The sequence below is a fragment of the Sturnus vulgaris genome, chromosome 2, assembly GCF_052056855.1.
Source record: "Sturnus vulgaris isolate bStuVul1 chromosome 2, bStuVul1.hap1, whole genome shotgun sequence".
NCBI lineage: Eukaryota > Metazoa > Chordata > Aves > Passeriformes > Sturnidae > Sturnus > Sturnus vulgaris.
In genome coordinates this window covers 51,250,056-51,277,317 of record NC_142244.1, presented here as the reverse complement: position 1 = coordinate 51,277,317, position 27,262 = coordinate 51,250,056, and the positions used below count along the sequence as shown (strand labels likewise).

Here is a 27,262-nt window from a genome sequence, read left to right as displayed (position 1 = left end):
AAAATCCCAATATATCATCATCTTAAAGAAAGCAAGGAGGAAACTGCTGTGGCTTTGCCTGCCCCACGAGTGCCCTTTTGCTGGAGTGAGATTCAGAGAGCATGATGAGAGGTGGCAATATGAATTCAGGCTGTCTGTTACCCTTCCCAGCAGATCATCCTTCAAGCACAACCAGGCTATTATCAGTCCCTATGTACAAGAGGCCTTGCTGGAGTCCAGCGTGTTCAGTGAGAAGTTCCTCATTTTTACAAGAGCAACTTGAAAATTTGTGTTTACTCTGAACTTGTCCAGTGATTTACATGGGTATTAGGCTGGAGCTCCCAGTATGCTGAAAGAAGTTCCTGCCCTTGACATCTTGTAGCATCAAATAAAAGATCCAAAAACAAAATAAGAAATACAAGAATATAAGGAATAGAAGAAAAGATATATTATCAATTACTAAGTGTTTTCATTGACCAGAGCTTAGGCACAGTAAAAAGGCAAAAAAATCCCAAACCCGAAGTACTCAAAATGATGGAGTCTTAATGTAACATTCTTCCTCAAACCAATTTCAACAGCAAGATTAGTCCGAGGATACTGTTTGCCTGATCTCCTCTTGCCCCATGATATGCATCTTAGAGGAGCCCTGTGGACTAGGAAGCTGCAATCAGTATAATCAGATTTTTATACAGAAGTAGGATGAACGGGAAAAGAGAAGATCAGTAATCTGTTTGCTTAGAGAACATGCTAACTCCTCAGCAGAGGAAGCTATACTTGAAGGCGCTCCTACAAAAAGAGTTACTCAAAGAGGGGAAATACAATGGCACAGGTGCCAATAGGATTTTGCCTAAAAGATGTTGGAGGGAAATAGTAAACCTTTAAGAAGCATCTATTTAATAATAAATTTTACATTACTTACTTTTCCTCAGATGAACTCTCTTGCTGCCTGTGGAAACATTTTTGGCCATTAACAGAAATAAAGACACTGCATGAAATACACCAAGTATCAGAATCTCAAGGACTTCATGCATAAAAAATCCATCCTGGGAAGCAGCAGCTATCATTATTTTAGTCCCTTATTTACTGTTTCCTAACGCAAAGAAACCCATGCTGCTCTCCAGCCCCTCCCAGCTCTGTTACCATTCTCACTCCTGTTAAATATGCAGCTGGGAGGTAATCTGCTTAGCAACCAGCACAAACATATTGCACGAGAGGAAAAGGAAGGTTCCTTGACAAGCAAACTTGGCTAGAAGCCAACTGAAAGACCCAAAGGCACCTCAGTCAAATGTCTGTGTTTTCTGAATAAACTATAAATTAATAAGAGGAACAGCAGGGACACACTAAGTCAACAGTGATTTCAGGGCATACCCAAGCAGGTGAGCCACTGCTTGTGCATACTGTTACTATGGCAGGTAGATGGAACAAATGAGAAGTAGTTGGTTCTCAGTGCAGATTTTCCACTGTGTAATCCATGTAGCTGCAACACAATAGTCCTGGTGCCCCCAAGTCACTGCAGTACTGTCCCTGCAGCAGCAGGAGTGGGCATTCATCAAGAAGGTACCAGGTAGCCCTGGTATGACCAGATGTATGTGGCACATGCTAAATGAGATCAATCATTTTGGGCTTTAAAAAACATTTCCACGGCTGCATGAGCAATCAAAATGGCATTGCACTGGGGGTGTTCTTAATAAAAGCACCACAATAGAAGTGAAGGACCAAATTGAGGCATCTTTTACAGAGTCAGAGAGGAGAAGGAGGAGCAGGGACTAATGTCACTGATAAAGACTTTGAGGATGTGGCTTCAAAGTCTTCCAAAGCCTCCAGTGCTACCTCGGCATGGGTCTCACATTGTGCTTGCAGCCTGTGCACAGAGGAAAGATTGTGAGATAGGCAAAAACATCTCTGCAGCAAGCATCTATCCCTCTGGCTCAAACATGAGCATAAAGTCAAGCATGACCCTCTAGCCCACTAGAGCATGTAAGAACCTTTCATTGGAGCAGGCAGGACTGTAAGAAGATCCTCAGCTGCTCTTCAGACTAGCTACTAAAAACATGCTCTCAGAATTTTATTCACACCATGTCAGAAGACCCAAGAGCTTCAGTGGCACAATTTGGAGGCATAAATGCATGAAAACTCTCCTGAGAACTGGTAAGATTCACCCTTACTCTGCAACATATGGCTGAAAATTTAAGAGAGGCCGGTACACCTCTGATTCAAAAATAATTTTCAAGGATGCAGCATACTCGGAAGAAAAAAACATAAATTTTTGGACTCCATTCTGACAAAAGGTCAAGACAATAATGACTCTAATGAGGCAGAAAACATCTAGGATTGAGTCTTGGCTGCTTCAAATAGTATGTAAGGCAGATCAAGGCAGACCATATGCTCTGCTTGAATAAAACATATGTTTTAAAGGACAAATGATTCATGAAGGGTTGGTTAAGTGGGATACATTATGTGCAGGTACACAAGTTCAGGATGCTGCTACTACAAGCAACTGTCTGGGGGGAGATGACAGCCCAGTATATTATCTGTACATGTGGATAAAAGAAAGGACAAAAAATACCAGAGTTGGGGGTGGCAGTATTGCAATCCAGTTTCTAAATATATTAACATGGAAAATACCACATTACAGGAACTCTTCATATTCACAGAAATAATCTTTCCATTAATCTTCACTTGATTACCGTGACTATTTTCATAACAAGAAAAGCTCTATCTCTGATGTGTCATGTAGCACAAGAAATAATAGATTCAGCCTGAAAGCATGCACAGCTAAAGATGAATAACAAATTTTGGAGAGAACTGTGCATCATCCACGATGACAAACAGAAAGGTAACAGAGTGGAAATCAGGCATATCGAAAGTAACCAATGTCCATAGCTCATCTTTAAAGATAAGCCATGGCATCAGAATTTAAGGTATGAATGGATCAGAGCTGACTCAATAGAGACTAAGTTTAGTTACCTGTACTACTCACTTGCTTTCTTTGTGCAAGATAAAAAATGCCCTGTGAGGTAAGGGAGGCTGGGAGGCCTAAAATCAGCAGTGACTTCAGAAGGAGGCACATAGCTGTGGCAGGCTTCTCTGGCCATACTGAACCACGTCTCATGTTGCTAGAGCCACGAGTAGCTTGCACACAGGAAGCTTTGCAATTGCCAGGATCTGCATATCTGAATTTCTCTCTTTGAGATAAGATTCAGCCATGCAATCACAGCTGTCTAAATGCCATTTTTAGACACTTTTATGCCCCTGTGACATCTGCATGGCATTGGAGACATCATAGGGTCAAACAAGGTGGAGGAGATCTCCTGGGCTTTCTAAGTCAGCACACAAGTGAATTCCCCTCAGAGCATCTTCCTTGTGCATTTTACCCAGGCACTATTCTTCATTATGTGTTCAATACAGCTCATCTATATCATTTGTGATAGGAATCTTCTTTTGGACAAAAATAACCCCTAAAACCCTGCAAAATCTTCCACAATGAAAATATGTTTATTCTCAGAGGATAATAAACTGGCCCTCAGTCAAGGCAATCCTATTCAAACAAGTCCTTTCCCAACCAGGCTTTCTCAGACAATACTTAGCCCAACCTGAGCAGGTGGCTGGAGAGCTGGACCTTTCAAGTTCATTTTATAAGGTAAACATGTCATTTTAATGCCTCTGACATGGCAGTGTTTTGTCCAGTGCATAGCAGCATCCTGTCTCTGGCACTCACAGGCAAATCTCCAAGGCTCTACAGGTTCACAGTCCTGATTTTTGTTTATGGTACTTTTAAGGGCAGAGCTTTGTGGCACAGGAGCTCTGTTTACATTTCAGCTGCTTTAAAGGGCAAGATATGAGATGGAGTTTTTTAAAGCTCCTTGTGCTGTGGCAAGATCCCCAAGACTCTTACAAAGTAAGGGGCTGCAGTTCCATTTATTCTGGCCACACTGTGGCTGACTTCAGAGAGTGTTGGAAGGAGCTGACTTTGAGTGAAGAAAAGCTCATGAGCAAACTGAGCTGGTCCAATTAATATAGAGTACCCTGCCCTACCTCTGGTTTCTGAAATGGACCCTAGGAAAAATTGACAGTTTATCTGTATGTAAATATGCTCACAGTTAAACTCCTCTTTTTCTCCATAAGAATTCTCTGTCCTGTAGTGCAGTTATTTGCAAACTAGCTTAAAAGGCTCATTCACTGCCAAAGCCTACTTATGAGAAAAAAAAGCATGTTTATTTGCCCTTGACACAAAAAGTACTTTAAAGTTGGAATGACAGTCATGACTCTTGTGCTGTGCAAGGTGAGTCAGTGCTCTCTGAGGAGGCTTTCAGCTCCAGATGGTGCAAGAGCTACGTGACATCGAGGGCTACTGGTCTGACCTGCAGTCAAGGAGGACCCTCAGGTGACGCTGTTGCAGTGGGATAGGGGGAGGAGGAGAATGTGATGTGTCCTCAGAGGAGGAAGTACCTGAGGGCAATATTCAGGGTGAGTGTACCCTTTTCTGTAGGTGTACCCAGCAGCAGCTCACAACAGGCAAGCACAGATCACAGTGGGCTTTACCTGCAATGCCATGATCCACTCCAGCATGATAGTTGCTCTGGGGATCTGGAGAAAAAAAAAATTTTGCTTGTCTAGAAATAATTGTTGTTCATCCTGCAAAGTCTTCAGCATATGATAATTAGCAGCTATCACCTGTTACACAGCTCCTAGAAAGGCCCACCTTCCATCTGCTGATGCAGATGGGTTGATAAGGTGAGCCCAAAATGCCTATCACCTTGAAAATCCAGTGCTCCTTCAGCTGTCTGTGCAAACAGTATCACACTGCTGGCAAGGCTGCTCCTTTCATCTCCCCTAGCAGCATCTTGGGACACTTATTGATACTGATGAAAACATCAGTGCTAGGAGGACTCAGGGATGGGGCGAGTGACATGGTGGGTCTCAAAGTGTGCATGGAGCAGGTAAATGGGGTCATGGTGTAGAAAACAGAAGAGCTTTTTAAGGAAACAGCAGAGGACTTGAGGATGGACAGAAACCTGAACAGTGCTGCTGCTGTGCAAGGCACCTCTCAGAAATGCCCTGATAGAATGTTTGAAATTAAATTGCTTAGATGGCAACTAATCAATCCACATGGCTGGACTACTGTAAGCAAAACCAAACAGTAAGTTCAACTTCTTTTCTTATTGCATACTTTCATTTTAACTACCAAATGTACCATTTGAAACATAGAGAAGGAACATTTAACTTGACAGCATCTCTCTAAGCCCAGCTAGTTATGAGGCTAGACATTAAAATACTGAAACCTGCTAATAAACATTATTGCCAGTAACCAATAGTTTTTAACAGCTTAATATAGTGGGGTTTATGATGACTTATATTGGTGCATTCATACCAATAAACACACCCCCATTGCTTCAGGAGAGATTTATACTAGACATTATATTATTTCATACATAATAATTATTTCTTCCCTCTCTGGAGCAGAAATAGTTCATAGGTAAGGGGTCATAGGAAGAGCTGTAGCTAAGTGATACTAATAAAGCATTCAGAGACTGCAACTACCCTGAAATGCAGTTCAAGTCACGTTAAGACCACCTCAAAGGAAGGAAAAGCATTTACTTTTCTTCTGTACTATAGAGAAGATTTAAATTAGAAAAAAACCTATTATTTGAGTTCAGATCTTTCAGGTGATCTCCAGTCAGTTTTCTTGCCACGGTATCTGATACCACTGCAAGTTTCAGCACACACATTTCCTAGTAACTAAGCTACATTTAAAAGATCTTTTAAGGGCAGAGCTCACCACCACTGTGTGCACACAGGGCTGTGCACCTGTCACAGAGATTCTGGCTGGACAACACCATTTGCTCAGCTTGCAAGCAATGCTCATTAGCACTTGCAAAGTCCTGAGTATGTTCACAGGGTTTAAAAATTATTTGGATTAATAAAATCCAAATCACCTCTCACATATGGCAGTGCAGAGCACAACTGGGTCACTAGATCTTCAGTGTGTGGATTCTTAAGTAATTATAAGTGCATATTTAAGAGATTAAATAGCATTGTCCAAGAATTCAGAAGGATTTAAAATGCTGAGATATTTATTAGGTAAAATATATATATAACTCTTGATTGTTTTCAGTGGTGTATTAAATGCATGCAAAATCTTTCTCTAATGTAGCTTCAGCTACGGTTCAAAATGAGGTAGTCTAACAAATGTATTTAGGACAATGAAAAAAAAAATAAAAGAAATCCATGTGTGGAATCAGGACCAAAGGCTTTATTCAGAATCCTTTGAAGAAAAATCTCCTGTGTTTTTTGAATCAGCAGTGTGCTGGTGCAAGTGCTGCATGTTCATAAAGTATTAGTACACCCTTTCTTGCACTGGGGTCCCTCTGGCATTGGGTAGGTTAAGCAATTGCTGGAATCAAATTAATTCATTGATTTCCACTAGTAATGAAGTTACTGCATCTTAAATTACAGATAAACTATTCCAATAGAGCAGAGAAGAAAATGAATAAATGTATCTTATTAAGAAAAAAACAAAACCAAACCCAAAAAAGCCCAAACAAACAATAAAAAACGTAAACATGCCTAAGCCATAGCAAAGGTAAGATGTATAGATCAGTTTAATAATGATTAGAATATTTTAGCATTTTTAAAACAGATAGATAAGTATTTGCTTACTCAGTGTGGCTGAGATATGCTGTGGTTCAGCAAACATCACATAGCTAAGGAGAAGGCAGAACATCTTAATGTACTCACTACTGCACAATAATTACTAAGAAATAATTTCCTGCAATTGCAGCTCATGCTGGGCAACCTCTCCTACAACCTCATTTTAGAGATAATTGTAGTTTTACTTTATTGAGTTGGTGAAGTGAGCTCTGGTTGGAGCATGCAGCATATACCAGCTCTTCTTTTTAAAAAATGCTCTGCTTTTCTTCTCTAATCCATCACTAAAAGGCACAAATTTACCTGAATAGAACTTAAATTTGGCTGCCCATCTCCATTTCCAGAAAGTTTTGAAGGTGTGAGGGAAGAGATTAAGCACATTTTAAACTGTCATGCCTTCAATCTGCAAGAGGCTGAAGCCGTAGGAGTTTAGCTGGGTGAATGCCATTTACCAAAAGCAGTCAGCACATAAATAAATACAAGAGGCACTGCTATATCTCACATTTTCCAAGAAAAATTACCAGTCTGGGGGGCAGTCCAGATCTTTTAGTGATTCCACATGGTACATTTCTCCAAGGAAAGGCTTGCAGGCACTGTGTTTGCCAGTCTTCACAAGGACTGGCTAGGGAGTTGGGGTCTTGGGCCATCTTCCTGGTTCTGCCTCTTCTCTGATTGGTATCCTTAGGCAAGTTCACATCAGCTCTGAAAGGTTCAATTTCCTTGACCTTGATAGGTGATTGACTTTCACTATGAAAAGTTTTACAAAGTGGGATTTATATTAGCTTTCTGCAACTAGCCTAGGTCAGGGAATCACACTCAGGCAAAGTAGAAGAAGTCCAAAGGTAAAGCAATAGAAAATTATTAGAGGTCTTTGAGAGCATGGCATAGGAAAAAACTGAAGCACATGGATTGATTCATTTTTACAGAAGGGAAATGAGATGAGACATGACAGGAGTCTTCAAATATGTATTAGGTAGAAACAATTCTCTGCATGTGTATTGGGCAGAAGCAATTCTCTGCATCCTTTTCAGACAGAACAAGACAAGCAGGTATAAACTCTTGCAAGAGAAATATAGGTTAGACATCATAAATTATTTTCAAAAAATATAAAAGAAACAAGCTTCCTATTCAAAGTCCATCATTTACACCTGTAATAAACAACAGTAAAGGAAATCTGCCCCAAATCATACTCAGTGTTACTGATCATTCATCAAGAGCAAGGACTTCTCACCATGCTGCTCTATTTTCACTGACCCTACATCTCTGATCTCCCTGAGAAAGCTTTGTCAAATGCCTTACATTTATTCATTATAATTTTTCAATAAAAAAGTATCTCATCAAATAAGGTATTTTCTGGCTGCATTCTGGCTATACTTTTACTTATGCACTAGAGTGCAGAACACATTAGGCTCATGTCTTGTGGTCTATATGAAAGCACCTTTAATGTCTAACTTCCATCTTTGCTATTTTTTTATTAGCTTGTTCTAATTTCCCTGCAGTTCACAGGATGCAGCTCTCTTTTCCCTGTGCAGTTTTAACAGGGAGGCAGCTCGGCTGCTAGTTCTGTTAAAAAGTCACCCATGGGACTAACTGAGCTCCAAGAAACTGTTTCATAAATTTGAATACTTTGATATGATAAATGCCAAAGCCAGCTTTACAGAGATGAAGGACTGTATCTACTTCACTGCTGAAACACACCCATGGAAGTTCTCCCTCAACTCAGGAAGTCTGGAGGGGACATCATTACATCATATAACAGCATAAATGTTCCTAAAACTTTCCCCAAGGAAGCAAAGCTTTGTTCTGCTGGAACTGGGAATAAGTGGCTAAGTGTGACGTTTGTGTCAGAATACTTTATACACAATCTTGAAGCACTATCATGCTCCCCCTGACATGGTTTTGCTGAACTTCTCATCCAGTGCATTGTGCCCACAGCTGGTGATCATTTCCCTTGTTGTGGTCCCAGAAAGCCCATCTCTGGGTCTCAGACCAAGTATCCTGGGTTCAGAGAGCTGAAGGCACCTGGGCTTCAAATATCCCACATAAACCTTCCAATATGCTCCAAGATGGAGCTCTCATGTGAGAGCACTTCCTTTTCACCAGGCAGTGATTACAACACTTGCCTACCTCCCAGCAGCTTTCTGGAAGAAAACAAATTATCATTTATCAATAGCTTTCGACAGAAATTTCTGTAGAAATACCAATGGATTAAACTGCACTTAAGAGCCAAAAAAATTGACTGAATGGGTTTGTCCTCCAAAAGTAAAGGTTTCTGTGTCTAGCTATATCATGTAACACAGAAATGATAAAATCTGTCACCACACTGCATCCCTTCAGCCAGCAGGAAAGGGCAGGCACTTTCTACAGAACTGGTGGTGCTAGCACTAACACTACCGTATGGAGAGGGTCTCCATATTTCAGCTAACTGGAGCTCTTTATGCAGCTGTAAATAGATTCATCTTCAAGTGTCTAATAATCTGTTGTGGGGGATTTTTAAAACAAAAGTGAGATATTTGAATACGTAGGTTGCTTTTTATCTGTTATTGTTGGAGTTCCCAGTTGCAGTCACAGTGGAAACACCTTGTTCCCAAGTTCCCTGGATGATATGAATTCCCAGCTGGTGCTGCAGCAGACTGCTGGAGACCTCTCCTTCCAAGGTATACAGCACTGACTAGTCCTTATGAAGCCAATGAAAACAATTACTCAAGTTGGTATGAGTGCAAGTGATCCTTAAGCCCTTAATTACTCCCTGTACTTGCACTGTTTAATTCCCATGCATCACTCTGAGTTCTTGGAGAGTTTGTCTTGAAGCCCTGTGCTGAAAACCCCTGTGGCCCAGGGACAGTTCAGGACTCCTGATGCAGGGTGGGTGCCAGGGCCAATCCCAGCTAAACCATCCCTTCCCATCTCTCAGCACTTGCAGATTGCTCTGAAAATCTTTATACCATGTATCCATTTCCTTTGGATCGCTACTAGAAAAACTGCTTCATCTGCAGGATAATACTGCAAAAGAAGAAGGAAAGTGTAAAACCTAAAGCTCCCCAGCTCTTACCAGATGAACAGCAATTTATATAAGTTGATTTGTTCGTATATCTTTGCTAAAATGTTGCCAGAACTGAATAGTTAAAAATCTGCAAAGCAGAATAGAATGCAACATAAGTCCAATGTCAACTATGGCTTATTTATCTCCAGGTTCGCAAACTAACACTGAAGAGAAGTTCAATTTAAATAGATTTATTCTAAGTATAACCAAAATGCTGTAAATAACATACCACTTGATATGCAGGAAAACGCACTACATATTGGGGGACATAAAACACACTAAGTGTTGTACCGACCTAGTTTATTTTACTGCTCCTACATCTCGTGTCCCACTCTCAAGGCAAAATTGTATTAATATTATCAGGTCCAATGCCAAGCCAAGGACAGGGATCCAGAAAGTTGCGAGTGTTTGGCTCTCAGCTGCTGTGCTGGTGCAGTGGCACCCCCAGATTCCAAGTGCTGCAACTGTGGGAGGTGAAATGTCCGGAGGTACCAGGAGCTGGCTCCGAGCCCCCACGCTCACAGGCAGAGGCAGCAGCATCTTGTCAGCCACAGGCAGAGTTTGTGCACACTCACAGGGCTGATGTGACTGAGCTCGTTATCCAGCACAAGCGATTCAGCCAGAGCTGCCAGTGTGAGATGCCAGCACACCTAGCCTGGCTCCAAGTGACAGCGCATGATGTTAAGCAGTGGAGGACTTTGTGCTGGCAATGAAAGTTGCAAAAAATTCAGAAATCTGAGTCGGGGGAAATCCCTGACTTCTTTACAATCCACCCAGTGAAAATCAGCTAAAAACTCCAGCAGAGCTTCCTTCCCCAAAAATCTTCACTCTAAAATACCTAGACAGTGAGGTAAACTTTCAAACAAGCATGCAGTATTTTCCTGAAAGCATTATCAAAGCTAATTACGTATACATTTCATTAGTTAATTACAAACTGCAAAAGAAGCAGGATGAAGCTTTGTGTCTACTGCAGTAGAGGCAAATGTTACCACAATTCTTATTTAGCACCAGTCTGCCAAATCATCACTGGGTGCCGTGCAAGTGATGCGCAGCACCCACAAGAGAGGGAGTTCCTTGTGTAAAGCCATGAGAGAAAACAGCAAAACAGAGATAGTGCACAGGCATGTTGGAATCAAACTCTAACAGAATGACCACATTTAAAGAACTATAAATCAGCATTATACTGAATTTTAGCAGGATAATCACTCCAAATATCTGGCTATATGGGCAAGGGAGAAGTCATAAAAGGACCTTTCTGCTTTGCTTCAACCCTGCTAAGGTGCTTCCCAACCCTGGCAAAGGGCAGAAACCACCTTATGACAGCTGCTGAGATACCACTTAGGGAAACGTTCACCATCCACCCAATTAAAAAGAAAAGCAAAATCAAAAATTACAGTTACGGAACTGTGGGCTCCATGAAAACGTCTGTCTGATTTAAAATATACAAATCTTTGATGTTTTCCTAGTTGGGCTGTTTTTTAAATATGATAGCTGGCGTGCTTCAAAGTGGGGAATACCAAACGAATCATAGCTGCAAATTGTTTACCATGACAGTCCACAGTTTTATCTTCCAGCTGTGACTGATACCAAGCTTCTATCACTTACTGAGCTGCTTGGAGGCTTTTCTCAATTAATCTGAATTTTTTATCTGCAGGTACTTTTGATTCACACAATGGGTAGAGAGATGACAGTTCAGGAGTGCACACATTCCCCGAAGCCATCACAACTGAGCTCCAGAGCAGAGCTGTTGGTAAGCCATGCATAATTCAGTACATTTCTTAGAGCAGCTATCGCTTTGCCAAAGAAGTGGGACTGACTTGTGAGCACAAGAGACAGTTTCTTAGTATCAGCTTTTTTCTTTTAAATTTTCTTGCATCTTTCCTTCAGGTTTAAGCTTTTATAAACGACACCTTTTTAAACTACATCTTAGACATTTTTAGAACGCACTTCCAAACTATTCTTTGGAAGGCATACAGAGACCATGACGCTACCTCTTATTCCCCTTTCCCACACAGTTTGACAGTGTACAGGCCTGTTCTGTATCTAAATTTACAAGCTGTGACAAGTGATAAATATCCTAATTCTAAAACACTATTGTGTACCTCAGAGACAATTAAAATTCCTTAGATACCTAGATGCAGTACATAATGCGTTTAGTCAACATTAGAACATGTCAGAGAAAGAATGTTTTATCCCAGGACACATTCAAGCATCTAAAAATAGGCCTTCGGTTTAAATAAAAGTATTGTAATAACATTCATTGGGAAATCCCCTTTCCTCAGATTACAAGAGTAATATTAATTCGTAGATTGTCTCATGTGCAGTAAGAACGGAGCAGAAGAGTTTATAGAAAATATCAAATAAATAATATATTCTTTTTTTTTTAGAAGAAAAATTCTGGTTAAAAGTGATGTATTTTACATTCTCTCGTTTAAACCTGAAAAATCATACCATACACTCGAGGGCACAGACTGAACTCCAGCCCACACTATTCCATACAGTTTAGCAGCAGAGGAAGACAATACAAGGGTTTCTGAGGTTTGGCCATAAGATGTTTCAATAGAGACATGCCATTTTATTCCAAACTCAGCATTCCTCACTCACTTTTGCTTAGTTTCTCTGGAGGTTGTGCATACCTTTCCAGGAATGGCTGGCAGGAGCACAGTGTAATTGCAATGTGTGATAGACAGAAAGTTAACCACTGACTAAACTTCAATATTTCACTATCAGGGCACCAGAAATGCACAGTATTTCTGAGATTCATGGCAGTGGTAGGAGACAACTCATTTGCCTTCATTTAACTTCATTCTCTGCTTTTAGTGGTGAGGTAGAAGGGCGTCTCCTGACTCTTCTCTGCAAATTAGAAGCTATTTTCTTTCTTTGTGGTAGTTTAATTAAGGACTATGGAATTCTTCTTCTTTGAGAGGCTTACTTTAAATAAGAAAACAAATGGAAAAGACTGGTGTCATGTTCAGCTGGAGAAAGGTTCGTGACATGCAAAAACTAACTGATCTGGCCTCGTTTTGTCTCACCGAGGTCCACTGTGGACCTAGAAGTTAGCATTGCTAGAAGTTGCTGCTGGCATCAGTCCAGCAGCTGGCCAGTGTGTGCATCCATCTGCATCGTGTTCTGGTTGGCAGTTCTTACCTTTTTACATAGGAACACAAGCTGCTCAATGCCTAATGGCCCAATCCAGGCAGTGTGCACTAAAGTTACACAGTATGCTTATGACTGCTTGGTGAATCAGCACACAGCGAGTGACCTGCCCTGTTCTGAGACAAACCCCACTGACACACGATCCCATGTTGAGGTGTATATGGGAACACTGCCAGCTCTTCCAACGAGGTCCAGTTCCCACCCCTGAATCAGATCACCTTATTCTCTCATCCTGAATGTTCATATTCCTGAATAAGTATTTCTGACTGTTCAGCCTTCTGTGGAAGTAGTGATGGCAACTTACACTGTGTCAAGATGGATAGGATGAGCTGATGATGAAGTTGGAAAGAGCATGTATTAATGATTTACACCACATAGCCCAGCTTTATTGACTCCTTGCCATAGGGAACAGAGAGTCAAAGGCTTGCTTGTAAACCACAGAAATGGCAGCACCTTTCTCCTCCAACCACACCAATTCCTGAGGTAGACCCTTAAAGCTGCCACGTGGGAAGCACACTGCCATTTCTTGGGCTCATCTCCAAGGGACTGAACATCTGCTACTGCTGATGGTGGTGTCACTGATGTCTTGTGTGCCAAGAGTCCACAGTTTCTGGTAACTCCCACCCTGGAGGAAAAGACTGTGCACTTGTCCCTGTTCTATTCAGCTTAGTGCTCTTGGTTGGAGGGTCTCAGTCTGTCATTTTTCTGCCAGTGGTGGTTTTACTTGTTTCAGACTTTAGTCAGCTTTCCTCTAGCATTGAAGTTAACTCTGGAAATCCCAAGTTGAAAGCCTATGCTCTCACACCTGTCACAAGACAAAGAACCACAACATTCTGAGCTGTTTACAGCCTCATGTAACCTTGTCCAGACCTCTAGAGACTGTCAAGCAGCAAGCCAGAAGGAAGCTGCTTAAACTGCAATTTTCAAGTTCTTGGGTCACAGCTAATAGACTCATGGCAATAATGAAAGCTGCAAAAGATGCTATTCCTTCCTTTATTTCAGATATTCTTACAAGCACCTGGAAGACTTACATAAATGACCTCAATTTTAACCTGTTTGGACTAGTTTAGTGTGATGGAAAAAAATGTCATGAGTGATATTTCAGCCCAACCTCTACATGGAAAAAGCTTTTCCCTCTAAAAATAGTGCTGCACTCTTTTGGCTGTAACACTTCTCACGCTACTAAATTAGAATTCACAAGTCTTCTGCAGGATTCCTAATGGGATCAAAGATTAGAAATATCTTTGAAGTTTGTCTTCCTTTGCTCCTCTGCTAGCACGTACCTGCACTAATCCACTATGGTTCTCCTCAACTAATCAGTCACTCTCCCTCCCAAAAGGGATAGTTTACAGACTTTTTCCAAATCCCCATTTGTTTGTGTTCATTCTCCACGCTTCATTTTGCAAGAGCATACCATTTTGTTAATTGATTTTTCATGTTCTATGCAGAGAACAGTTTTTCTTTTCTGAAACCTTTTGGTCTAAATGCGATTTGCCAGTAATATTTACAGTACTTGTAACTTTGGTCCTGTTTATTGCTGGTTAAGCAGTTGGATTGAACTGTGTGTGTGACAAATTCACAACATTTTACTCTTGACTACAGCTGTTAATAACATGATTGCAAGGAGATCATCTCAGTTTCAGTTTTTAAGTTTGGTCCTTGTTGTAAGAGATCAAAGAAACACTGAACCTCAAGCTTATTTGCTTCTTGTTTAGGAAAACAAGCTAACAGCATCACTGACCCTAAGCAGAAATCACACAAGGGAAAACATTACTTAAAAAATCCTTTCAAAATTGACATAATTCCAAACTGTTACACAGGTATTTTTCTTTGTCTCACTGTGACTCAAAGTTGGCTCATAGCTACCATATCAAAGTTCTTGTATCTTTAAATTTATACTTATTTGGGGGGGAGGGAAGTTATCTTTGGAAGAAAGCCTACTGTCATTGAGTCTGTAATGATTTTTGTCACTGACAGTAATCGGTTCAGCCAGGCAACTGTTTGATTTACTTAAAGATTTCAAAGCCAGAATGCCTCACTGTGCTCACTGGCTTCAACCTCGCAGACAACACAAAATGCAGAATTGAACCAGAAGCAATATGTGGTTCTTTTTGAAGATGTATCTTTATGCAGTTGAATGCATCTAGATTACCACAGGCTTGAATTTCAGAAAGCACAAAAACTGCAGATGAAGTCAATGCAACATGCCAGTGATAAGCCCCATAGCTAGACATACAAAATTAACCCTTTTAAAATATTGATTTATAAACTCAAATGAAATGCATGTGAGGGACGTGGTGAAGCAGAAAGTTTCTCAAAAGTCCTGCAAGGTCATACTTCATTAGTGGGAGACTATGAAGATTTTAACAATGATTCCTTCAGAAGGCAAGGGGAAAAAAGAAAAGAAAAAAAAACAGGAAAAAAAAAGAAAAAGAGAAAAAGAGAAACGGATGAGCTCTCATTTCTTCAAAGCTTTATTCCTTAATTTTTCTCTGGGCTAAATTAAAAGATTAATCCATTTCAATGAATACCCACAGGGTTCACTTCTAAACGAGTATTTCCCCCCTCAACAGATAGAATAGGAAGATTAGAATATGAAAAGGAGACAATTTATACTGAGTTTTCTGGTCTTAGGAGGAGTTTTAATATGGATGTGACAGACATATTCCAGCTGCTGCTTGTCTTCGTATTTTCAAAAGAACATTTTAAGTGCCACCATTCCAGGTGCTGAGTGTCCCCAGAAAGATCAGTGTTGTGCTTGTGCCTGTTACTGACTCTGGACTGACCGAGGCTTTTCCCAGACTGTAAAATTGACACTGCACCATCAGCTCTCTTCTTCCTCTCATATCATTCACATCCCTACCAGAGGGGATACCCTTCAGGACCACTGAAGACTAGACATATTTTAAAAATATGATTTAAAGATTTTAAAAAAAGGTTTATTTAGAAATGGCTTCACTGCTTTCTTTGTATCTCTCTAAGAAATTAATGAAGTTAATCATACTGCAATAAATAGTCATGATATCCTATCGACCAGGGAAGCACAAAATCAATCACAGGACAGCTTTAAAATAAAGAAGGGGCTGATGAAACCCCCCCAGTATAGGGTCACCAAGGAGGTTGCCACATTAGCTACATTCACAACACTGATTTTTGAATCAACATCTTCCCACAGAGTTAAAGGACAGAGACACCTTGGGTGTCTGTAATGGGAATAACCTAATCCTGGGGCAATGCACTGCTTTCTCCAGTGAAACTGGCAGCCTGGTGTGCAAGTGGTTTGAACTACTTCTTACCTTCTGCAGATTAAACACTAAGAGTCGCCGTGACTAAATTAGGTGCACATAATCAGTCAAATAATCCTGCGTGGAAATGGGCCAGGAAAGAGGATTTGTCACTATCTGTTTCTTCCCTGTTGTCCCGTTATCCAATACACGTGCAAACGTTTGTATTCTCCCTCCCCATTTTATGGACAGGAAAGTGAGGTGGATAATTTAAGCCACTTTTTAAAAGCCAGACAGAAATAAGGGCCAAAAACTGGAACTGCCGAGTATGAGCCAGGACAATTTTAGAATACAGACACAGAATCTCCCAGACCGGACTTCTTACACTAAAATCACAGATTTTATATGGCACTTTATAACAATAACAAACATGATGATTAAGCACTCGAGTCGAGCTGGCACGAGAGCTTGGCAAAATTCTTTCAACAGTTCTTTGCTCATAAAAAGCAAGCTTTGCAGAATTCAGAGTTTCGTGGTTTTCTTCAGTTTTGACAAATTTAAGCTCAGCAAAACTGAAACCCCTTTAAATATTTCAGGTTGGCATCTTCATATAAAAGTAGTTCTGCATTTCCAAACCAGCTTGATCTTCCTGCCTCTACTTATTCATTACAAGGGGTGGTGAAGACCCTCCCAGGGTGGAACTGCTCCCTCTGCTATGTGTTCTGATGGGCAGGGGAAGAGGTAACAGTGGAGATAGCAAAGACATTATCTAAGCTATTAAAATAATACCACATTTAAAATACTATCACAAGCACCGTATCTAAAACCCCCTGAAATTAATAGCCAATTTATACTTCAGCACTGTTGTTTCCATCTCTGCAGAGAGAAACCTCTGTGTCCACGCCTCCAAGTAATTATTTGAATTTTTTTCCCCTCCTGTCATTAGCAACTAGAATCTGAAAAGTAAATGCTGCTAATTCAAGGCAACTAAAATGTCTTACAGCCCTTGCTCTTCCTGGCTGGCATACTGTACTTTTCCAGATGCTTCACCCCACAAAGCTGAGAATCTCAATACTGTTCTATTTTAGTCCTATTCACAGTGAAATTATGGCATAAAGTGATTCTTCCATCAAGGAATTAATATCAGAACAAGATCAGAAGGGAGAAAAAAATTGAATTTGTCATGTAGAAAACTGAACAGAAAATCAGTCATAGAAATATGATTGGAAAGTATTTTCATGCAGGAAATTCTTCATATTTACATAATACTTATGTATGTAAGAACAACTGGTATACTTGTCTACCATGTCACAAATTTGAACATTCTACTCATTTTGGAGGCAATTAGGCATCTATTCAAGGCTTCTGTGCTCACTCTAATTTCTTCATTTCAACACCCACCTGAATCTGGCACTTTGACATTTTTGCTTATTAGAATGGAAATTTAACATTTAGCAAGGCTGGGCCATGCAAGGTCAAAAACCAGTGAGGAAGAAAGGATCATAAAGGTTTACATGAAGTTTCATTTTTCTATAATTTTTAACAAAACAATAGCTGTCATGAGATACCAAAACAAGTTTTGAAATATTCATCACCATTTTCTTGTTCAGTCTCAAAATAAATTGCTTCAGCACTCAGAGCTGTGGGTAGATATTGAATAGCATTATGTCTTTTAGTCTAACACGTCGACGGGGAAGAATTGCCTCTAACACCGTGCTATTGTACTATTTAAAGAATCTTAAGCAACAGGGATTTCATCACTTGAGTTGGAAGATTATTTAACAGACTAGCAGACCTTATGACTGTGAAGTATTTCCCAATATTCTTCAATTTCCTGAAGTCACAGCAGTTAACTCATTCTAAACAATCCACCCTTCTTCCAATCCTCCACACATCGAATTCTTCCACAGTGCTTGACAAACTCTTGGGTACTTACAGCAAGTTAGAGTCTATGCTGATGAAGTACATGAAGCTAATTATGTGAGCAGGATGTCCAGCTGATCACTCAAAATGCAGATACAAGTGAGAGACCTCTAAGCCCCTCGAAACAGAAGGTGCAGTGAGCATCCTGTCACCTCACTGCAGAATCACAAGATAATACTGGGAACCACATCCCACAGCTGTGGGCCTTTGGTGGATGATGTGACCCTCTCATGACAATTTTACTGGGGCAGACACAGAGAAAGCTTCCATGTAGTGCATTTAAAATTTCAAAGGGAAATACACAAAGTTAAATATTTTAAGTTGTTTAAATTGGAAGTTTATCTTCATGTTGACCTAATTGTTTCTCTCCACTCCAAATCATAGCGGTTTCAACTTTCACATGACTTTCTAGTCAGTCACTTTTTCTCATATTTTGCAGAATACATTCTCTTAGACTGAACTATCTCAATTTTTCAATTCTAGTAAATTTAGACTATAAACAAGAAACAAGTTTTTAGACATACAAAATTCCCTTTTTCTAAATACAGAATAATGGTTTAAAATATCAGACTTTTTTTGAAAACCTCAAAAGTAGTACACCAGAGCTGGGGCTAAATGTGAATTTTTCAGGTAATCTTGACCAAAAATATTAGTGAACAAATCTATCCGTGCCACAGAAGAGATCTGTGATAGCAGGACCAGGAGCTGAGCCTCAGCCTGGGCTTTACCAAACCTGCCTCTTCAGTCTCAACACAAAATTGAGCAGGACCTCATAGGAGCAGAGCCCTGTTACGATTGATCCTGATTAGCAGCTGGTGGCAAGACAGTCACTGTTGGCAAAGAGCAGCCTGGCTGATACCCAAAATTCTGGGATGTATCTCCAGTAAAGACCTGAGGACAAGCAGACAAGTACTGAGCAGTATGTACTGTCTCACCATGGGAAAAGAGCACAATCCCACCACTCCAAATCCATTTACACAATCCCACCACTCCAAATCCATTTAATTGAGTCAACCTGAATATGCAAGGTATTGCCAAAAGTCAACTAAGAGGCACAGCACAGGCTCTGTGCACATCCAGGCTTACTGCTTTTAGAGAGGTCCCAGGAAGGGGAGAAATCTGGTGAAGAACAAAGCTGCCACATTAACAAACTTCCCCTCAGCACAAACATCATGTCTCCTTACTCTAAACAAGTGGGTTTTACTCCCCAGGCAGAGACACTAGCTGGGACTTCTGAAAAGAAATGTGTTTAGGCAGAACTAGCACCACAAGATATCTGGCAGAGAGAAAAGCAAGAACAGGATCTCACCTTAAAGAATCACTGTTTACCCTAAAACATTCTGTCCCTAAAATAAACCAGTGTTTTCTTCTCACCTAGTCATAGTCATTGGCTTTTTAGTAACCTACAATATGTCATGATTTTGAAATGAGCCCTTTGATTTACAACAGTAGCACCTCCTCTATTTATAACAAATGCACACTTGTAAGATGTTATCAACTACTTTTGTCTCCCTGCCATGCAGAGATGCTGCTTAAATAGAAAACTGTGTTATGTATTTGAAGACTTTTCAAGTGAGATAATTTTGCATTTTTTCATCCTACTGAGCTAGGAAATTATCAGTAAAACTTTTTCTTGCCCTCTAGGAGACCTGATTTAGTCAAAGACATGATCTCAGGTAGTAGCTACAGAACCAGCTATTTATTTAATTTAGGTAAAACTGTTCTTCCAGCAGACAGTGAAGAAATAATATGTCATGCTAAGATTCCTGAGCCAGTACTTCTGCCCTGCATCCTTTCTGTGCATGTTGAAGTGCACTATTGCTCTGTGTTAAATAAGCTGCAGTAGAATGGAAAGCAACTAATTTGTGCTCCCTGGGCGCTGGGCAACTAATTTAACTCTTGCTGGCACATAGACTATAAATAGAAAAAGAGGAGACAGTTTCATACAGATAGCATTTCTATGACAGTTAAATTAACAGTAAGGAAACATTTTTTCTTCCTACCTATCTGCCTCATGAACAGGAGTCATGTTGTCTTTAATCCAAAGCAAGCAGGTGATTTTAGGTGCCACCTTGTGTGATGACTTACTGTCTTGGTTTGAAAGGCAGGTATTTGCTAAATGAGACAGGGGCCTCTTTTCAAAAAGGAGAGTAAAAACCCCCCTCCCTTCACTTTATTATGATTTTGAAATTAAATCCCCTGTGTTGCCAATCTAAGTCTATCTTTGACACAACGAGCAGATAGATCAAGCTGCAAAACTTACCAAGGGCTGGCACCCTAAACACCAGGTGTGCCCTCACCTGCTTGGCAGCACACCTTCTCCTTCCCTCACTCATGTCCAGGAGAAAGCACTATCCTTTTGGAACTAATGAAAAGTAAAAGATTTCCAGGCCAGACAGCTGTGCATGTCCCAGGAGCCACGTGAGAGAGATGACTCTTGGGAGGGGCTCATTCCTGTGCTCTCACATGGAGGTGGAGGGAAACTAGACAACAGCTTCCATGAGTTATCTAACTTGGCAGCAAGAGCAAAGTTATAGGTGCTGTTTTCCATCAGGTGATGGGCTGAGCTCAGCTCTACATGAATTCATACAAGCAGAACACTTCCCCTGGGTAATTTTCATACGCATCAAAACTGATCTTGTAATATGCACAAGCTGGTCACAACATCCTGATCCCAACACTTAGGAGCGCTACCATCCTCAGCTGAGCCAGCTGAAAACAAATGCTTCCACGTCCTGCCAGTGACTGGAATGTGCCTTCAGTTTTTACAGGCTTAATGTACAGAGATAATATAAAAATACATCACAATATATAAATGAAATAAATTTCTTTTAAGAGAACTGAAGAATCAGATTAACTTTCTATGCCCGAGATTATTAATGCTTCTTACACGTTTTGTTTTTTTTTTCTTAATAGAAATCAATTCATTTAAATTCAGCAGCTTGGAGTATTTTGCTTTTAGATTTGTATGAACCTGTATACATCCAGTGTGTTCAAGGATAGTGCTGTACCTACAGATGTAATTTTTTTCAGATTTCACCTGAAACTGCTAAACAACATTACTTGCAGAGATGTAGTTTAGATCTAATCAGATATCAGGTAATTCTGTCCTTAACACAGGCTTTATGTAAATAAAGACTAAAAGATTACAACTCCAGAAAACACGAGAAGTTTTCCAAAGGCATAAATGTAGGGTAAAAGCACAAAGCGAAAGAGGTTGACTAACCTCAAAGTTAAGTTTATTACAAAATAACCAAAAATGAGCGATCAGTCCAACAAGATAACAAGTAAAACAAGATCCAAGCATGTTTGGGGGCATTGGAAAACTTAAAAAGTCCCTGCTGACATTAGTCTTTTGCATTTCAATCACCCCATGTAAAGGAGAAAGAGAAAATCCTTCGGGTTTTGAACCATATTAATTGCATTTATTTTAATTAATTTCAAATTAATACAAACAGTGAAAGATTAAGGAGCCTACAGCATCTTGTCTCCTCTGCTGCTTCATGTCACCTGGTGGTGGCCCTGTCTGCACCCCTCCTGGGCTGATACCACTAGCTCTGATACTGACACAGTTCAGGCTCAATCCAGTCTTCAAAGAAAAATGGGCATGAAAATCTCTCAATCCCCTTTCTGCTCTAAGCCCAGGGCATGCGCACATTTCCCAAGGACTGCACAATCCAGTGGGTATTATTTTGTACTTAATAAAATTAACAGCCTTTACAGAAAATAGGATTTGGAATGACATTGCTGCCACGGGATCATTCAAAATCTGGTAGATGTACTATGATATCAGTCCTGATCCCCTTCATATCACTGGCATCATTTGCTCAATTTTCTAAACTAAATTTATTATACTGAATATTAAGAAGAAGAGAAGTAGATGAGAAAGATTATATCTCTTATTTTAGATAATATTTGTCCTGTTCTGCATTGGCTGCCATTTACTTGCCAAACTCAGTTCACTCTGTTTATTTGCTATTTCAGCTTATAAGAAGAGATCTTCCAGGTAGAAACAAAATACAAGAAAGAATGCCTTAGATTCACTCTTGATGGAATTTTCTCTGTAGCAGGGAATACAATCTCGTTAACATTCAGGCCCTATTCATCTGTTATTATTAATATTTTAAATAGTTGTTAGAATTTAATGATTGTATATTAATATTTAATAATTATTATCATTTTTTTTAAACTTCACTGAGCAATCAAGATACCAAATCAAAGCCGTGCAAAAGAGATTAGCGAGTACTGCACAGATTTCATTAGTCCTGAACTATGGAAACTGCAGTCTGGACAATCCTGGGACACATCTGTTTAATGTCCCTCCGGAAAGAGGGGCACTCTGGGCACTTACGGTTTGTTGTCCTGCTCTGGTCACTCTGAGCGCTGTCGTTTGACTGGTTGCTGGAGACAGAGGACACACTTGAGCTCCTGACAAAACCAAATGCAGCAAGCTTAGCTGCTGGCAACCGGGAATAACCTGGGGGACGAAGTCCAGATGGGCAGGGCTTGGGGAGATTTGATTTTGCAGCACTTGGGCATGATCCTTTCTTAAGATCAACTGAAAGAAGGAAAAAGAGAGAAATCTTTGTTAAATAAGTTAACTGGGAGAAACTGACCATTACCTATATCTCTCAGCTACATAAAGGCAGTATTAAGACTGAATACAAGTTTTAATGGCTGATCAAACTGCAGTGATGTTTTATTCTTTGTTACATTGAAAAGACATTTGGTGGAAAAATTACAGGTCACAGTAATTTTTAAAAGGTGAAATGTGCCAAGTACCCATGGGGCATAATTCAAACTTCCAGCAAAGTAACATAGTTCAATACTGCTACGAATTTCTTTTAATGTTATCTTCTTCAATGCTGTATCCCTTTCTAATTTTACATTTATTATGTGGCAATTAAAGAAAACTCACAGAGACAAACATACTATGCATAACCTCCAATTTTGGAAAGTATTGTAGACCAGCAACAATCCTCTTCAAGGACACAGGACTTCTTTGTATTGCATCAAAGAAAACACTTCTTTGAAGTTGTTCTTTTAAATTCCACTAGCAAAAAAAAAAGAAAAAAAAATCCCTTTTCTTGCACCAAGCCTGGGAATAAAGACATGACCTGTAAAGTCCTACTTTTTTAAAATACCACTGGCCATTTCCACTGGTGGACTTCTCCTTGCTGAGACATCAGCCCACATGAGTGACATCCTCCAGGGCTCAGACAAGTGCCATTAGCAGGTTTACAACAGCTGAAGTTAGACCACAGCAGCAGTTCAGCTGTGATGCCTGCCTGAGGTCACCAACCACTCATCTGCCTTCAGCTTCTGTCCTAACCTGTACACTGCTGCTCCTGCTCAAGCCAACTTTTCTAGCCAAATACAGAACACAGGTTCACAAATATTCCTCTTTTCCTTCACAGGCCAAAGGTCCATGATCATGGCAGTCTTGCCTTCAAGGTCAAGGACCAAAGATTAGAGTTTGCTTTTGCTTGGAAAGTCTGGATACCAAATTACTCCAGACCTCAAGTGTTCATAAATTTGGATAGAGCTTTTCTTCCTAGATTTGAGAATTCCAGATTCCTGTTCCTTGTGAAATCCTGTGCAGTAAAAATACATATATTTTTTTAAAATATTAACAACAATCTCCAAAACCTGATGCTAGAGTATTTAATCAGGACCAGTGGGATAGGAGACAAGGCAGCATTAAAAGCTATCACCATATTCTGCCAGAAAAGGCCACAAAGTCACCCTTTTTCCATTCTTATTCAGTGAACACTATTTGTACACTAGCCCAACACAAACTTCAAAGGAAGAAATGAACATTCATAATATAAAGAAAAATACAAATTAACTGCACAGTAAGAATATGGTCATATTATTACAGTATTTAATTCTTTTGTAAACTATGTAGGTCACAGCCTTATTAAATTTAATGAAGCATTTCACTTTGAGAAGACTTTAGAGAAAACAAGACTAACTCCTTTGAGCAGAAAAATGTTACAGGGATTATGAAAGATATTTGTGTACCTCATCACAGTACTAATGCTAAGATTTGTTTAACGTAACTAAGCCTTTCCTTTTGAAACAAATAGGTGTAACACCAAGCTAAAAAGAGTTTTGTTCTCCTATAAAACACATTCCTGTAAAGATGTAAAAAACCCCTCCTTGCTCAGTGAATAAAACAATTTATAAACTCTAGGCTCTTAAAAATGCATTTTTCATTTTTATATCCACTTTTTCCAGGTTGAGCCCTTTATTAAGACTCAAGGAGATGGATGTCTGCAGCACCTTTGCCAGCCCAGAGAAGTACATGCTGTGCAGAGTAACCCAAATGAAAATAACAAATATCTATAGTGAGTAATAAAAGACTGCTAAAATCCCCATTCACTTTTCTGGCACCAGCAGACACAATTTTGGACTATGATCCTGAATATGGCTTCATTTGGATATAGTGAAGAGGGGCTCAGAGGTAGCCATGGGTTCCAGGTGCAGGTGAGGGGCAGAGCAGGCACATTAGCACAGAGAGGAGAGAGGCAGTGATGGTCACCCTCAGTTTACTGCCAGGTTGGTGCAGTGCTGCTTTGACAGTGGTCCATTACAGCTGATTTATGGCTAGCTGCAAAGCACCCAGACTTCCTCCAAAGCCAAGACCTCTTCCCTACCCACTGCAAAATATTCCATGTGCTGCAGGAGTGATAAGGCCAGGCACCCTCCAGATCTGAAGCCAAGACAAGTACTCGTGGCAAGCAGCTGCAGGTGTGAGGAGCCTGCCCAGCTCAGTGGCAGCAGGAGAAGGTATGGGGCTGCCTCTTGTGGGCTTTACAGGTTTCCAAAAAATGCACCTGGACTACATAAGCTGGGATTTCTTTTTCTTAAGCATCTCTGAAAGCTGAGGTGGAGGGAGAGATACTTCCATTTTACAGCAACAAACTATAAATATCACAGACTTCCTGCAACAAAATAGGGGAAATTCCACTGGGGCAGTGGGATAAAGTTAGAAATGGCTTTATTCAAAAAGCATTTCATACGTGCTTGGCCTAGGGCAGTGTGGCTCGCCTGAGACTCCCAGGTCCCCAGCTCAGCCACGGGGATGCCCACATCAAGTCCCCAGACTGACTATTCTCTGCAGTCTGTGACCAATCACCATGAATGTCACTGAAGAATTTCCTTAAAACCAGAAGGGTTTTGGTGACAAACTGCCCAATCAGCTTTACCTTTTCTTCATTCTTCCAGACTTGGGCAGAGGATTCAGTGTTTTTTTTTCTCATAGTTTTTTGTGTGTTTCTAGTTTATGACTTCAATTCCAATTCCCCCTGAACTAACAATACTTTGTATCTTGAACTCATCATCATCCTCAAATTATTTTTCACCTCTCTTCTTTGTAATCCAGTTCTTCTGTACCATGAGGACCTGAGGGCAGGACATTATCCTCATTAGGAATGCATTCAAATCCTTAAAGCTAAGTTATTTTGTGTATTCTTTCTCATTAAAATACATGAGACATCAGCCTATTGTATGTATTTTCTGTTGTAAACTTCATCAGGCTTTCTCATGCAAGTTTTTGCTTTATTTCTGTTCCTTAAAAGTATAGAAATACTCCTGCAAACAAGGTCTGGGAGTTCAAAATAAAAGTAATTTTAATGAGCAGGTTTTATTTTAATAAAAATCTGCCAAAATAAGCTTAAAAATCTTTCTAGTTGTCTCACTGCCTGAAGGTAATTATAGAATTAAGTATTGTTGTCAGGAAGCACACAAGTGATTTTCTATGACACTTCAAGCTGTTCCCATCCAGAAACATAAAAACATTTTGAGTTAGGGACTGATTGACACAAACTAGATGTGCCTGGGGAGACTTGATAAAACTCTGAACTTCTTATGCATCCCCACTGCACAAGAATTGCATCTTCATGCATGGGTAAAAAGCAACTTTCATGTAACTTCTCTGTGAAATTTGAAATATGTTTTAGCTGAAATGAATGAAAAATTAAAGAAATAAGTTATATAGATATATTCTTATGAAAAAGAGTAGCAGTTCAAGACTTTAAAACTCTGTAATTCAGGGATCCTTGGCAAGTCTTTGTTATCTGGTCATAGGGTTTTTTGCTTTTCTTTGCTTTTCCTTTTTAATTTTTTACTTTTTTTTTACCAGCGTTTCTGTTAAAACTTTAATCATTATATGTCATTTTCTCTCACTTACTGATGATCTGAACATCTCTATTCTCATTTCATATTGGGAAATCTGGGGTAAAGAACTTACTTCCAATGTCATTGCATCAGTCAGAGATAATACAAACTGAGTTAACCCAGCTCAGAGTTAACCCAAATACTGGCATCTTTGCAGATTAAAAACAAATCACACAAGTGAGAAACCTATTCTGCTGCCATTATCTTTGTGGTTTCCCTGTATAGACATAACATTCTTGTTCTATAGACATAATTCTTGTTCTCTCTGAACAAGAATTGAGGAAAGGGGCTTTAAAACAGAGGCTTGAATGATTTACACATAAACAGCAGTGAGCAGGTTGAGCCCAGCTGCCCTGATGGTCTCTCATCCAAATACTGTCAAGCCTGGGACAGTTCAGTTCCAAAGGCCAAACAGCTGTCACTGCTGAACACTGATTAATTTCCAATGGGTCTGTCCACCATCACATGGTAGTAAATGCTCACCTCCTCATGATTAAGACTTAAAAGCACCAAAAAACTGCTCTGTGCCTTCCCAGCTCCTAGAAAACCAAGGCTGGTTAGTACATTCTCAGCACCCCAAGAACTTGTCATCTCACAATTCATTCAAGCTGCAAATGTCCGTGTTTTCTTAGCAGCTAATGCGAAAAGCATGGCATCCCTCAAAAACTTGCAGCACAGGAATGATCTGTGCATGAGTCATTGCATTTTCCATTGGCAGACCAGAGCAGCCAGAACACTTCTCTGCACTGGAGCTGCATCTCATCTGTCCAGCTGCTGCTCACTGGCTGCTCAGAAGGGCTGTGGGTGTCCAGCCAGAGACAGTGCTTGGCTCCCAGCAGGAAGGAGGCAAGGTAGGCAGTATTTGCCTGCTCCTACACCCAGATTGCTCCACATACTGTTCTCATGGATGACAGCTTGGTACAACTGTCACATAGACAGCCCTTCTAATATGGTGGGGTTTAGTTCCTTGAAGACACAGTAACTGGAGCAGAGAGGTGGCAGATGGCGATGTCTCAAGTAAGATGACAATGTCCTTAAAAAAACTCATGAGGAAGTGCATCCCTTTGAAACTTTTTTTTTTTTAATTGAAATACAGTCAGATTGCTCA

General features: G+C 40.1%; 1 protein-coding gene across 4 annotated transcripts in view; it reads right to left on the bottom strand.

The window, feature by feature from the left end:
* MTUS2 (microtubule associated scaffold protein 2) overlaps positions 1–27,262 on the bottom strand; it is a 254,278-nt gene that overhangs the window by 122,808 nt on the left and 104,208 nt on the right. For all 4 annotated transcript variants that reach the window (XM_088159533.1, XM_088159531.1, XM_014879667.2 and 1 more), the window contains exon 4: positions 22,325–22,531. In XM_088159533.1, coding sequence (XP_088015659.1) covers positions 22,325–22,531 — 207 coding nt within the window. The remainder of the gene's footprint in view (positions 1–22,324; positions 22,532–27,262) is intronic.